The sequence below is a fragment of the Chinchilla lanigera genome, unplaced genomic scaffold, assembly GCF_000276665.1.
Source record: "Chinchilla lanigera isolate Chin_1 unplaced genomic scaffold, ChiLan1.0 scaffold00133, whole genome shotgun sequence".
Lineage (NCBI taxonomy): Eukaryota > Metazoa > Chordata > Mammalia > Rodentia > Chinchillidae > Chinchilla > Chinchilla lanigera.
This window is the reverse complement of record NW_004955534.1, coordinates 2088713-2102687: the sequence shown is the minus strand read 5'-3', so window position 1 is coordinate 2102687 and position 13975 is coordinate 2088713. Positions and strand designations below refer to the sequence as shown.

Below are 13975 nucleotides of genomic sequence, written 5' to 3'. Positions count from 1 at the left end.
AAAAGGCCAAATATAAACTCAACTATTGAGTAACTTTCTACTCAAGAACTATAGAGAAAAAATTTAAAAAGGCAAATACCCTCAGAATAGAAAACATTATATTCTGGAAAAGATAAATAAATAAATAAAGTTGGTGAGGCAGAACATAAATATTTACAAATTTTATATTACTTCGAGGAAGAGATAAATCTCTATAAGATTGATCTCATATATATATATATATATCTCCAATATCTGGTTACAAATATTAGAGTTCTATACTAGAGAACATCAATAGTGCAATAATGCTTCTTGTTAATAATTATTTCCAAAGAATGGTTACAAATATTAGAGTTCTATACTAGAGAACATCAATAGTGCAATAATGCTTCTTGTTAATAATTATTTCCAAAGAAACCATGGCATTGTTTCTAGTTTTTCACAGGATGACCGTGTATAAAGCAATATTGAAGAGTCTATAAATATAAATTTGAGGTGTTACTATTAGATTAATTACTGAACTTAAATTATTTTGAAAATACATTCAATACACTTCATTTGTACTTGGAAGTTGTTATACAATGGTAGTGACATAAATTTATGGTGATTGAGGGAATGGCCTTTGAATGACAGGATTAAAATTAAATTTAGCATAAAAACTCAGTAATAGTGACAAGCAACATGGGAGCTTAATGAACTTCCCTTGAGGCACTTGTTATGTAAAGATGATAGAAGCCAACAATATAACACACAATAACAGCATAACACAGTGCTGCCATATAACCCTCAAAATGGCAATTAGTTTAAAAATTTACAATTATGAGACAATAGTTTTAAGTACTTTAAAATGAACACTGGCACCTCAATCACTCATCATTTCTTCATGGCGAGAATATTCCAACTCTTCTCTAGTGATCTGGAAATATATAACAAATTGCTAACTATAGTCACTCTATTGTGTTACGAAACATCAGAATTTCTTCTCCTTTGACAGTTACATTTTTGTACCCATTAACCGACATGTCCCTATATCTCCCTTCCCTCTATCTTTCTTGGCCTCTGGTAACCACCACTGTACTCTTTACTTACATGAGATAAACTTCTCCAGCTTCCACATATGAGATAGAACAGGTGGTATTAGTCTTTCTGTGCCTGGCTTATTTTACTAGCATAATGCCCTCTAGACTCAGCCATGTTGCTGAAAATGACAAGAATTCATTCTTTTTATAAGTCAAATAACATCCCACCATGGATGCCTATACCACATTTTCTTTATCCATTAATCTATTGATGGACAAGGACTGTTCTATTAATAAAATAATTAAGCACACGTTCTTTGTCAACAGTATTTTAAGAAGGCTCTGTTCTCAAAAATTGTTACTTTTAAGAGGGAGGCTTAAAAGCAGTTACTTACCAAAATTAAATTTGTATTAGTTAAACCCAATTATAAATAAGTGTATTATTCAACAACATAATGAATAAGAAAACATATAAAAAGTAACTGTTGATATAAATCTTAATCATAGAAAGCAAGCTCTGAGTGTTCTGGAAATCTTGGCAATTTCTCTGTCCAACGCAGGTATTAAGTTGTCAAAAATAAGATTTAACTAAAAATAAAACACTATCTTTAGGAACTGGGTGAATGCTAAATACTTCACTTACTGGTAGTTAAAAAAGGCTAAACCTTATTCAACGAATACTATGTTTCTAAGGAATCAAGACTTATGGCCTTACAGATTTGCACAGGATCTTAAGATCTAGTTTCCAAGAAAAAATTACCGATCCTAATTTAATACACTTCTAGAAACTCAGATTATTTTCCCACATGATTGCATTAAAGAAGTATGCGGTGTAAAACCAATTAAGTTATATCACACTATCAAACAGGATAAAGTACACATTCTTATCAAACACATTAGTATCCCCTATTGTTTGACTGCATGGAAAGCTTTTTTCAAATGACTTTATTTTGTAAAAATGCACTTGTTTGCATTAACTTGCTTCCAGACTACATACTGTGTGACACTTCTCTATAATGGTAAGAGTTTCACAGGGCTACACAACACCTTTCATAAGTCCAGCTTTAAACAGGCTATGTGGGAGTCTACCACAGGAAAAAGATCTGAAAATATCTTACCCCAGATATGAGAAATACTTTACAGAAGTCCAAAACTGGCAGAATCTGTAGAAAGCTGGCAGCTTCCAGCGTGTCTTGAAGGTTGTCCATATTAAGAGAAAGCTTTGCGGTATAAATGAAATCGATAATTTTCCTTAGACCAACTTTGCTCACGCCATGAAGCTTAATGCACATTAAATCTTGTTCTTTCATTCCACCTTAAATAAAAAGACACTCAGTTAAATGAAGGTGGATAATTAAGGTCAAACTCACTTCTGCTGCCAAGTAAAATCAAGAAAAAGCATTCCCCAGAGTCAGGCTTTTGCATATTTTACACTTAAAAGAGAGTACTTAAAGATTTTCTCTTATACTAATAGAGGCCATATATAATGCAACGTCTTCCAAAATGTTCTCCTGCCACTATACATGTTTGATAGATTAAAGATTGGATTAGTGGTGCACTGCATTCAGATGGTCCATTTAGATATGAGAAGGGAAAGAAAAGTTGTGAAATAAAAATGAATGGTAATAAAAGCATCAATTTCCAATAAAATAACAACATGGTGCACAACCATACACACTGGTGAATGCTCCTTTTGAAAAGATTTCCTCTTAGAGACATAGAATCCAAAATAACTGAATTTCATTTTAGAAATAAAAGCTTTACGCATTGATGGTTCATGTGGTTTTAATAGGGATGGGACATTTTAGAAGGCAAGCTACCTGTGAACATAGCTTTGAAGTAATCACTAGCAGATGCCATCATGACTCTATGAACAGGAAAGGTATCATCCGTATCACCTGGCATCAGGGTCACATCACAAAGCAACCCTTCAAGTCGAAGCTGGTCAAAGCCCTGGAACAAGAACATGAATTGAGCCACTAATTAAGGTAATGTAACGTTACAAATCTCTGTGCTAAAATGCCACTTATATATTCATGTAATGCAATATAATTGGAAAATAGAGCTCAATTATTCAGGAGAAGAAAAGGCAAACAGCTTTTTGATATGTAGCAATGTATACTTTTTCACCATATGAAAAAGATAAAATTAGGGCTAAGTCAGATTAAGAACAAATAGGGAAAGTACAGAATATAATTTCATTTACATAATTACCAGTCTTTACTTTATTTAGAAAATATTATCATGAACATTTCTGCTTTCATACCGACAGGATGAGAGTATTAGACTGTATAATAATCCTTTCCACAATGATATTTTACTCCCCATAATAATATTTTAATAGCCCTGTTTATTGAAATATCTTGGATTTCTCTTGTTTTGGTTTTGAGAAAGGGAAAGAGTATCTCCATTAAGAGCAAGATAGGAGTTTACCAATTAGATTGTTTCATCCCTTTGAGGATTAAGAATTGTGCTTTAAATATTCTAATACTCAGTGTATGGCTAATGCTTGACCAGTTTATCTTTCAAGCTTGATATTTAGTTATCTTTGGTAAAGGAGGACAGGAAGGTACAGCAGGAGCCTTAATTGTCCCAAATGCTTAAAGGTCTACCAGAAAACTAACAGGTCAGCACCCACACTTCAGAAGAGAGCCAGGGCTCTGGTTGAGAAGAATGCCAATTGATGAGCTCTTCCTCCTACACCCTTGATGCTCCCAAGCAATGACAAATAGCCCATTGCTCCTCTGATCTGTTCTTGAGAGAATGAAATACTTTTAAGATTATAACAGGATGGTCCCACAATATATACATATTTCACAATACCATACTGTGCATGACAAATACGTACAATTCTATTATCAGTTAAAATAACAAAAGTGTAACAGGCTGGTAAACTACAGCAAAAGGGGGCAATATACAGTTTAATAATGGGGCAAAAAAATGAAGATTTTGACAATACTGAGTCTATAGTTTTAAAGAAAGAAATGCTTCAATATAAAAAAAATCAGGCCGTGCATGGGTAATCTCAGCACTTGAGAGGCAGAGACAGGAGGATCACTATGAGCTTGAGCCCAGCCTGGGATATAAAGTGAGTTCAAAGCCAGCCTGAACTTTATAGTGAAACCTTGGGTCAAAAAGACAAAAAAAAGTCAGCAATATACTGACACAAATTGCTTTCTTGGAATATAATATATAATACAAAAACCAATATAAGGGATTACTGTATACTCTTCATATTTTAATAACTTCATATAAAACTTTAAATCAAATTGGGTTTCACAGATTTAAGAAGCAAAAGGCATAATATACTAAGAATGCAATTTTTCAAATATTGATTCTACACATATATACAATATGAACCTTAGTCTAAATGCCTCGATTTAATTTTAAAATTGCTCTTTAAAGTAAATACTTGAATCTACAGAAGTAGAACGTCAGAGATTATCTGATCCAGCCATTTTTCCTCCAGCAAAAAAATATTCACATATTATGCATATACTTTAGAAGAGGATTATATTTGTCTTTCTCCAGCAATGACTGACAGGTTTTTGTTCGCAAATATAAAATCTTTCATAAGTATTCCTTTTCCTTTGTAAACACAAACACTACATATGCTCACTAATTCATCTGCCATTCTAATTATTCAGAAACTGCAAATATAAGGCTAGTAGCTCAATTTGTAAGATTTGTCCGTTTTGGGGGGAATATTCTCATGGTGAATGTAAGTAGTGACTCTTTTCACATTCACAGATGTGTTCTAAAGTAAAATAAGTTTATGGACATCACTTTTCCAATGGATGGAAGTATCAGGAAGTACTGAATGAATACACTGAGGTGGCAGATGACAATCAAGCAATAAGAAGGAGGAGATCCCCAGCTGAACTCTCCAGTGCTTTGGCATGCAACTGGAATTTAAATTTTTAATTACAACATGAAAAAGCCAACCAACTTTTGCATAGAAGCCATAACTTGGAACTTTAAAGGCTTGCAGTCATCGGGCAGAATTTTAACTTTGTGACAAATTCATTTGAAACTGAAACTTAGTTGTGAAACCTCTCCCAAGAATCAAGTGAATTGTGCTTAACATACTCATTTGTGGTAGAGGGCAAAGGCTAAGACAAGAGAAACGGAACTGAGCCAGGGTTTAAGGAAAAATTTTGGCCCCCATGACCTTGACTATTTTTCCTCCTCCAAATAAATCTGAGGTTAAAAAAATTTAAATATATGCTTTCTGAAATCAAGATACAGAAAGAGATAAGTTGAAAACTAAAAGTCAGCCTCAAGTAAGGACCATATATATTGTTATGTGTTTTAAAATTCACCTGGGCAGATAAGATGGACAGACTTCTAACTCAGTGCCCACAGATTTCATTCATTCTTCTTCCAGTATGGATAGTATTCCACAGTAGAGGCACTGTGTAAGTTATTCACCCATTCCTGCCTGTTTGAACACTGAAATTGTCCGTCAACTTTTGAAATTATAAGCAACGCTGCAATATTTATATAGATATATTTGTAGGACATCTTCTCAGAATTAGAGTTGTGGGTTGGAAAAATTATATTTTCAACATTTTGATTGCCACTGGCAAGTTAAAGGGATCTGGTATTTCTTGGGAGAATCATCACATCTTAGGTATTGGTGAAAAAAGGGAGAAGCCAAGACACCAATAAAATGTGACTAAGTGCATCTTCCATTGTTTTTATGAGTCAAATACTTTCTTAATCTTTTGTAAACCCAATGCAAATATCTTTGAAAAGCAATCCTGCCATATTCATTTAACAGTAATGATTGATCCAATCAGTTATTCCCTCTGAATAAACAACAAAAACCTTCTTGGCTCATCTGCTAGCCCTTCTGCCTTTAAAACATTCCTACAAATATTTTATACTTGAAATTAAGTAATGCAGTAGTCTTCATTCTTACTATTTATTATGATTCTTTCTTCCTTAGAAAAATGTCCCTTCTTTTTTTATTAGTACATGTTTGCAGTACATAATGATCACATTCACCATGGAGAATTTGTATCTGTACACAGCACATCTTAATTCTTTTCCCCTCCTTTCATTCCTCTCCTTCCAACCCTTTTCCCCTCCACATTTGCAAAAGCTCTTTCCATTTTTTTCCTTCAACTTTTTAAAAAATCCTCTTTCACTACCTTCCCCCTCATCCCTGACATCTCCTGTTCCCCTTCCTATCTTGTATTGTTAATTGTGTCTTATCTCATATTACCCACATGCCATTAAGATTGTTTGTGTAGGTAAACAGATACTTAATTTTCAAAATATGCACAGCTTAGCTCATCTAAGGTGCCAGGAATCTTTACTTTCTTCACATGTGTGATCATTTGTTATCCTTTTACATTTTCATAAAAAAATGTTCTACACTTTCTCAGTATAATCAGGTGTCCCAAAAGAAAAGAACTGAGATGCCAGAACAGCTTTTATCATATTCTGAGTATCTCCTATTCTATGCTTAATTTAGCTCCTTTGGCAAATTGCTTTTGTGAGGTTTTGCCTTTATTTTCACACAGGATAGTTTTGCTTTCTAGTATTTCACAACATATATTTTCACATGCATAAAAAATACTCTCATATCCAACTTTGTATTAATGCCAATTTTATTCTATACTATTGTTATTTTTAGCCAAATAAGATCTGTCAATTTAGATTGTTTTGCTGCAGATTGTAAATATCTGGTTTGTATGCTATTTTCTCAATATCCCAGCTGTGCTTCACAAGAAGTTCCTTTTATAATACACACTACTGTATAGAAAAAGTCATTTCTGGAAACAACTTTTATAATGTTCTAGTGGAGAACGCACATGTTAAAAGGAAAAAGACGCTATTCCTCCACACCGTTCATCTGCCTTCACTATATCTACTTTTTATCCTAGTGTTAAAAATACTTTCTCTTGTTTAACCCCAAGGAGACTCTCAAAGATACTCTACACACTCAAAATATGTCCTTGAGTTATAAAATCATTTGCTTCTACCAAATTTGTATTTATCCCTCTTAAAAAATTTGTTAGCTATCTGTATATGCTAGTCCATTAGACACATAAACAGCTTTATTTTATGCAAATTGCTCATTTTTTATTACATTTCTATAGTATCTTTAAAACTGCTTCTGTTTATTTAAATTCATCTTCTTTATATCTCAATACTTATCTTAGTTCTCTAATTTTCTATTTCTTCTGAGCCTTGATTTTGATTTAAGATTGATCTGTCATCAATTGCTTTAGTATTTTCTTTTCCTCAATATATCTCCCTGTATTTTTTTCTTCTCCATATCCTCTTGGGTGTAAAAAGAATATTAAAATGTGTTTCCTCTGAATTAACTTTACACACTGTATCAAATCTTCAAAAGCTTGCTATTCAACAAGGGAAGGTACATTTCTAATGCCCTGATAGAATAAAACACCTTCAGTTTTACACATTTTATAGTAATCATATTAAAACAGAAGAGAATGAGTTATCACAAAACTATTATCTAGAGACCAGAAAAGTCACAAATTATTTACTGAAAAATTAGATGGAATTCAATAAATTTCAAATGAAATAAAATGCCCTTGTACAAAAAGCTACACTGATATTGTCAGGTATTGGAAAATCTTACAAGCAAATCTTTCTCAGAAACCTCTTATCTGCATTAGAACTTACTAGCATATTATATCTAGTTTTAACGGCTATAATTTTGAAGAGGATATAGATAAAACAAGAAATGCATCCCGAAAAGAGCAGTAAAGTTACTGATGGAAAATACAACTTATGAACAAAGATTAAAGAACTAAAGAAAAGAAGGGTAAGGAAAGACTTTACTCCAATATTTAAGTAAATGAAATGTATTTGATCAAAAAAGTACTATACTTGAGTTTATGAGATTTCTCTTCATTTGACTCAGAGGAAAGAAAAGGAAGAGCTGTACTTAAATTTTAGAAATATGTAAGTTGTACATTAAAATTTATGTTAATATTAAAATCTGCTCTCATATAACACTACTCAGTTTAAAACCATTTAATGGCTCTTCACTGTGGTATATCGCAACTCCTGGTTTTAAAGACTTCTTTGATAAGGTCACAACCCAAATAGTCAACCTTGGTTTTTTATTGTTTCTCTAGGTATCCTATCCCAATTGGTTGAACTATTCTCCAAACTTCTCACTAATAGAAACTCAGGCTTACTCATATCCAGTACTTTTGCCTATGCTATTATTTTCCACATGAAACGTTTTCCATTCTTCAAAGATTAGTTCAGATTAGCCTTCTTTGTGAAGGTATCGCCAACCAAATCTCCTTTAAAATAATAAGGCATATAAATATTTTAACTCAGAATTGGGAAAAGTTTGTTCTATAATAAATGTTGCTCTCCTGTCACCTCTCAAGGATTAAAAATAAATGAGAAACATGTTAAGGATACCAGAGGAATTGTGAAAGAAAATCAGAATTTGAAACTTCACCAATGTAGCAGTGAGTCACCATTCCAATCCCTACTTTCTTCCCCAATATAACCCAGCCCACACTTAGGGCATTATGTAACCTGGACACATTCACATGGCAACAAGTAGCCCCCCAACCCTAGACAATTCCAAGGTTCTGAGGGTGAAAACACAGACAGTGGTGACAGAGGCAGTTGCAGATATCTACCATGCTGAGGAAGAGAACACTTTCTTTTTGATCACAGAAACTATGGTAGCCCCTCTGTGGCGAATATCCAATGTTTCCTTTTGTCTTTAGGCCAGGATGTGGGTGCAGTTATAGTAACTAGATAGCATAACAGGGGAAATAAAGTCCCAGGTTTCACGTTGGAGGACCACAATGATAGCCCTGGTAACTTGAAACGATTGGGGAGATGGATGAGTTGGAGGAATGTGAAAAAGAGACTGCGTGGAATTCTATACCATGAAACACTGCCCAACTATAAAAAGGAAAAACTTTTCGTACATGTGACAAAGGGAATGGATCTCAAAGATTAGAAGCCAGTCTCAAAAGCTAATAGACTGTATGAGAATTTATACATTTTCAAAATGACAAAAGTATAGTCACAGAAAACACATCAGTAGTTTCCAAGGTTTGAGGGAAATAATCATAAAGGGATAACAAAAAGGAATAAGGTAGGGACATGCAATGATTCTGTACCATAATTGTGGTAATCAAATAAAACTACATACTCATTAAAACTAATAAAGTGTATGCTAATACAAATCACTTTTACTGTATGTTCCAATTTATAAAGTAAAAAGAAAAGGATAGTAAAATATATACCAAGTTAACACTAAAACACCAATGACATGACTATAATATCAGACAAAAGATGTTTCAGTGCAAAAATTATTACAAGGGAAAAAGTGAGGCATTACATGGTAAAGGTATCAGTCCACCTAGAGAACATAAAATTATTAAGTGTTATATGCTTCCAAATATATGAAGCAAAAATTGAGAGAACTAGAAAGAGAGATAAAAAATTTGAAAATTGTAGTTGTAAATTTCAACACTCTTAGTACGATACTTGATTTAAAAAGTGCCAGGTATCAGTTAGGACACCAACAGTTTCACCATATTAACCAAGTAGATCCCTTTAACATCTTTAGAATACCTGATCAAACAACAATAGAAAGCAAATTGGTTTTTCACTTTTACTAAATTGGGAAAGTAGGATTTTTGAACTGACTCAAACCAAGAATTTCCTACATACAGCAGACATCCTTGAAAAACAGACTTTTCCTAGACAGGTCTTGATATTAGTGATATAGCTACCTATTACAAAAACTTACAAAGATAAACACACAAAAATAAAAATGTTTGAGGTAGAAAATGACAAGATGCAGAAGAAAAACACAGTCTCAGACCCACACCCACCCAGAACAAGTCCAGGATACACAGACATAGAGGAAAAGGAAAGATACACACCTGAAATTTCTGAAATAATAGCAACTGAGGTAAAGAAACAAATCCATAAGGCTATAGAGGAAATCAGATCAGAAATTGCTGCTCAGGTAAAAACAGTAATGACAACCATAATGATGGAATTGCTCAGTAAATCTAGAGGAGACATAGCTTTAAAAAAATACAGGAACATTGGAAAATGATAGAAACTTTGAATGAACAATATAGGATATATATAGAATGCATGAAACAGATTCAAACAGATATCCAGGAAATTAAAAATTTCATTGAGCTGGCAGAATTGCTTGAATGAAACTGAAGATAGACTTTCAGAACATGAAGACAGGATAGGGGCTAGCAATCATGAAAGGAAAAATCTCTTAAAAATAACAAGGGGTCAGAAAATAACAATTGAACTGCTGCAAGATGATGCAAGGAAAAACAATAAAGGACTGAAAATAAAAGATGTCAATGAAAAAGCAGGAGTCAATACAAATGACATAAAAAGACAATTTGCAGAAGTAATAGCAGAAAGTTTCCCAAGCATGGGAACAGAATGTGACATACAGGCATATAGAGCACCAAATAGCTATGATCAAAATGAATCTATACTCAGACAGGTAATAATTAAGATCCCAGAAACTCAGCACAAGAACAGAATATTAAAAGCTATTAGAAAAAAGAAACAGATCACCTATAAAGGCAAGCCATTCATAATTACAACTGACTTCTCAACACAAACTTTCAAGTCAAGAACAGCTTGGAGTAAAGTATTTCGAGCCCTGAAGGAAAACAACTTCCAGCCCAGATTGATGTACCCTACAAAACTATCTTTCAAAATTAATGGAGAAATAAGACTTCCATAACAAAGAACAACTGAAGAAATTCATGAGCACCAAACCAACCCTACAATGAGTACTGAAAGATATCCTGGACAGTGATAAACATGACCACAATTCCAAGAACAACAGAAAGAAACCACGAATCAGGGCAAGCAATTAAACACAGGAAAAAGGAATGAACCAGCAGCAGGAAAATAACATGAGAAAGATAAACCAATACATATTAGCTAAAACAATCAATAAAAATGGCCTCAATTCAACAGGCAGAATGGATCAAGAAAACAGATCCAACATATACCCTGTACAAGAAATACATTTAACTCAAAAAGAAATTCACAGTCTGAAATCAAAGGATGGAAAACAATACTTCATGCAATAGGAACCCAGAACAAAGCAGGTAGCTATTCTGTTTGCAGACAATGTGAACTTCAAACAAAAAATGATCAGAAGAGATAAAGAATGTTACTACATACTTGTTAGGGGAAAACTTCAAAAAGAAGAGATAACAATCATAAATATATATGCACCAAATATGGGAGCACTCAACTATATAAGACAAATATTAATAGATATGAAAAATGAGATAAGCAGTAACACAATTTAATGCGGGACCTTAATATTGCATTGTCACAAAGAGATTGATAAACTAGACAAAAATCAGCAAAGAAATATCAGAACTGAACCAAAGCTGTGAGCAAATGGACTTAGTAGACATTTACAAAAAGTCCCACTGAACAACATCAGGATACACATTTTTCCCAGCTGCATATCAGATGTTCTCAAAAATAGATCATATACTATGCAAAGAACATGCTTAAGCAAATGCAATGAATTGAAATTATCCCATGCATATTTTCTGACCATAGTGCAATGAAAGTGGAAATTTATGGCAAAAGAAACAACAAAAAAATCCATAAACACATAGAAATCAAACAGCCTCCTAAACAACCAATGGGTCACAGATAAAATGAAAAAGAAATTAAACAACATCTGTATAAAATGAATATGCAAATATAACATACCAGAGTCTGTGGGATGCAATGAAAGCAGTTGTAAGAGGGAAATTTATAGCAGTGAATTCTCACATCAGGAAAACAGAATGAGAAGAAATAAACAATCTAAAGTTGCACCTTAAGCTTCTAGAAAAAGAAGAACAAGTCAAATTCAAAACCCATACAAGAGAAGAAATTATTAAAAAATCAGAGCAGAAATTAATGCAATGGAGACTAAGAAAACATTACAAAGAATTAATGAATCAAAGAGTTGGTTCTTTGAAAGAATAAATACAATTAATAAGTCCATAGCCAAACTTATCAAACAAAAGGAAAGGAAAAACTCATACTCATGCAATGAGTAATGAAAAGGGCAAAATCACTACAGAACCTGTGAAAATTCAGAATATCATCAATACCTACTTTGAAAATCTTTAATAAGCTGGAAAACACAGAAGAAATGGACAGATTCCTAGATACATATAAATTACCAAATCTGAATCAAGAAGATATAAAAGTTCTGAATAACCCTATATTAGTTAATGAAATTTAAAACATACTTTAAAATTTACAAAGAAAAGTCCAGGTTCTGATGGATTCACTGCTTAATTCTACAAGAAATTTAGAGAAGATTTAATGCCAGTATGCATCAAACTCCTTAATGAAATTGGAAGGGAAGGAATTCTCCCTAACTCATTCTTGGAGGCAAGTATTATCCTGATACCAAAACCAGAGAAAGACCCAACCAAAAAAGAGAACTACAGGCCAATCCTCTAACTAACACAGATGCAAAAGTCCTCAGTAAGACACAAGCAAACAGATTGCAGCAAATCATGAAGATGATTACATACCATGACCAAGTGGGATTCATCCCAGGAATACAGGAAAGTTTCAACATATACAAATCAATAAATGTAATACACTATGCTAGCAGAGCCAATGACAAAAATCACATGATGATCTCAATAGATGCAGAAAAAAGCTTCTCACAAAGTCCAAACTCATTCATTATAAAAACCCTACAGAAAAATAGAATAGATGGTCTTTATCTCGATCTGATAAAAGTCATCTTTGACAAACCAACAGTCAATATACTAAATGGACCAAAACTGAAAGATTTCACTTGGAATTCAGGAACAAGACAAGGATGTCCACTATCACCGCTCCTACTGAATATATTCCAGAAACATTAGCAAGAGCAATTAGATATGAGAGAGAACTAAAAGGAATAACAATAGGAAATGAAGAGGTTAAATTATCATTATTCACAGATAACATGATACTCTACATAAAAGACTCCAAAACCTCCACCAAGAGACTTCTAGATTTAATAACCAAATTCAGTAACATAGCTGGATAAAATGTCAACACCCAAAAATCAGTAGCAGAGAATGGGCGACCCATGGCCCTGCCACCATTACAGTCTGAGTCTCCACCCTCTGTGCACCCGATGCAGACAGGAGATCCTTACTCAGAAGGCCCCCGAGCTGCTCTCAACAGGGTTTGCATGTGGGCCTCTCGGCGAATGCCCAGTGTCCAGTGAGGTACTGTCCCTCTCTGCGTGTGCCCAGCACCCAGTGAGGTACTGGAGCAGCTGCTCCACAAGCTGCTGACACCGCTGTTTGGGTTTGGACTTTGCTTGAGCCCCAACCTCCTGGAGGTCACAGACATGGGCAATCTGTGATCTCTGTCAGTGCAGCCCACATCTAGCTCCTGTGCACTTCCTGAACTGCCAGAGACACAGAATCAGGTGTTCCACAACTGTTGACCCTGCACTCTGTGTCTGGGTTTGCCTGTACCCTGAACTGCTTGGGGACAAATGTCCACTTGTCTGGAATTGCACCACCAGTGCAACCCAATTCTGTGTCATATGTGTGCCCTGAACTGCAAGGGGATGCTGGATCAGATGGACTGACATCAGCTGACATCATGGTCTGTGTCTGAGAACTGGGAGAACTAGAGACACTTCACCATCTGCTGGAAAACCCGAGACTAAGCAGTGCATCTCAGTGGACACTGAAGGGCAAACCTGACCACCATGAAAACTAGGGACACTAGTGGCATTTGCTGAGCTGCCAGGGAAGAGAGAGACTGAGCTTTCTGCATCTGGTATAAAATATGACAAGATGAAGGACTAAACGCAATCTCAGAACTCCACCCCACTCAGAACAAGTCCAGGAGATATCAACAGAGGAGAACTTGGTAAACACACACTTGAAATTGCTGAAATGATTGCAACGGAAGTAAAGAAACAACTTCAT

The 13975-nt window shown here is 34.3% G+C and overlaps 1 protein-coding gene across 5 annotated transcripts in view; it reads right to left on the bottom strand.

Annotated features, from left to right (window-relative positions):
* Klhl13 (kelch-like family member 13) overlaps positions 1-13975 on the bottom strand; it is a 220484-nt gene that overhangs the window by 24579 nt on the left and 181930 nt on the right. For all 5 annotated transcript variants that reach the window (XM_013507708.1, XM_005410465.2, XM_005410466.2 and 2 more), the window contains 2 exons: positions 2819-2951; positions 2117-2313 (listed from right to left, as the gene is read on the bottom strand). In XM_013507708.1, coding sequence (XP_013363162.1) covers positions 2117-2313; positions 2819-2951 — 330 coding nt within the window. The remainder of the gene's footprint in view (positions 1-2116; positions 2314-2818; positions 2952-13975) is intronic.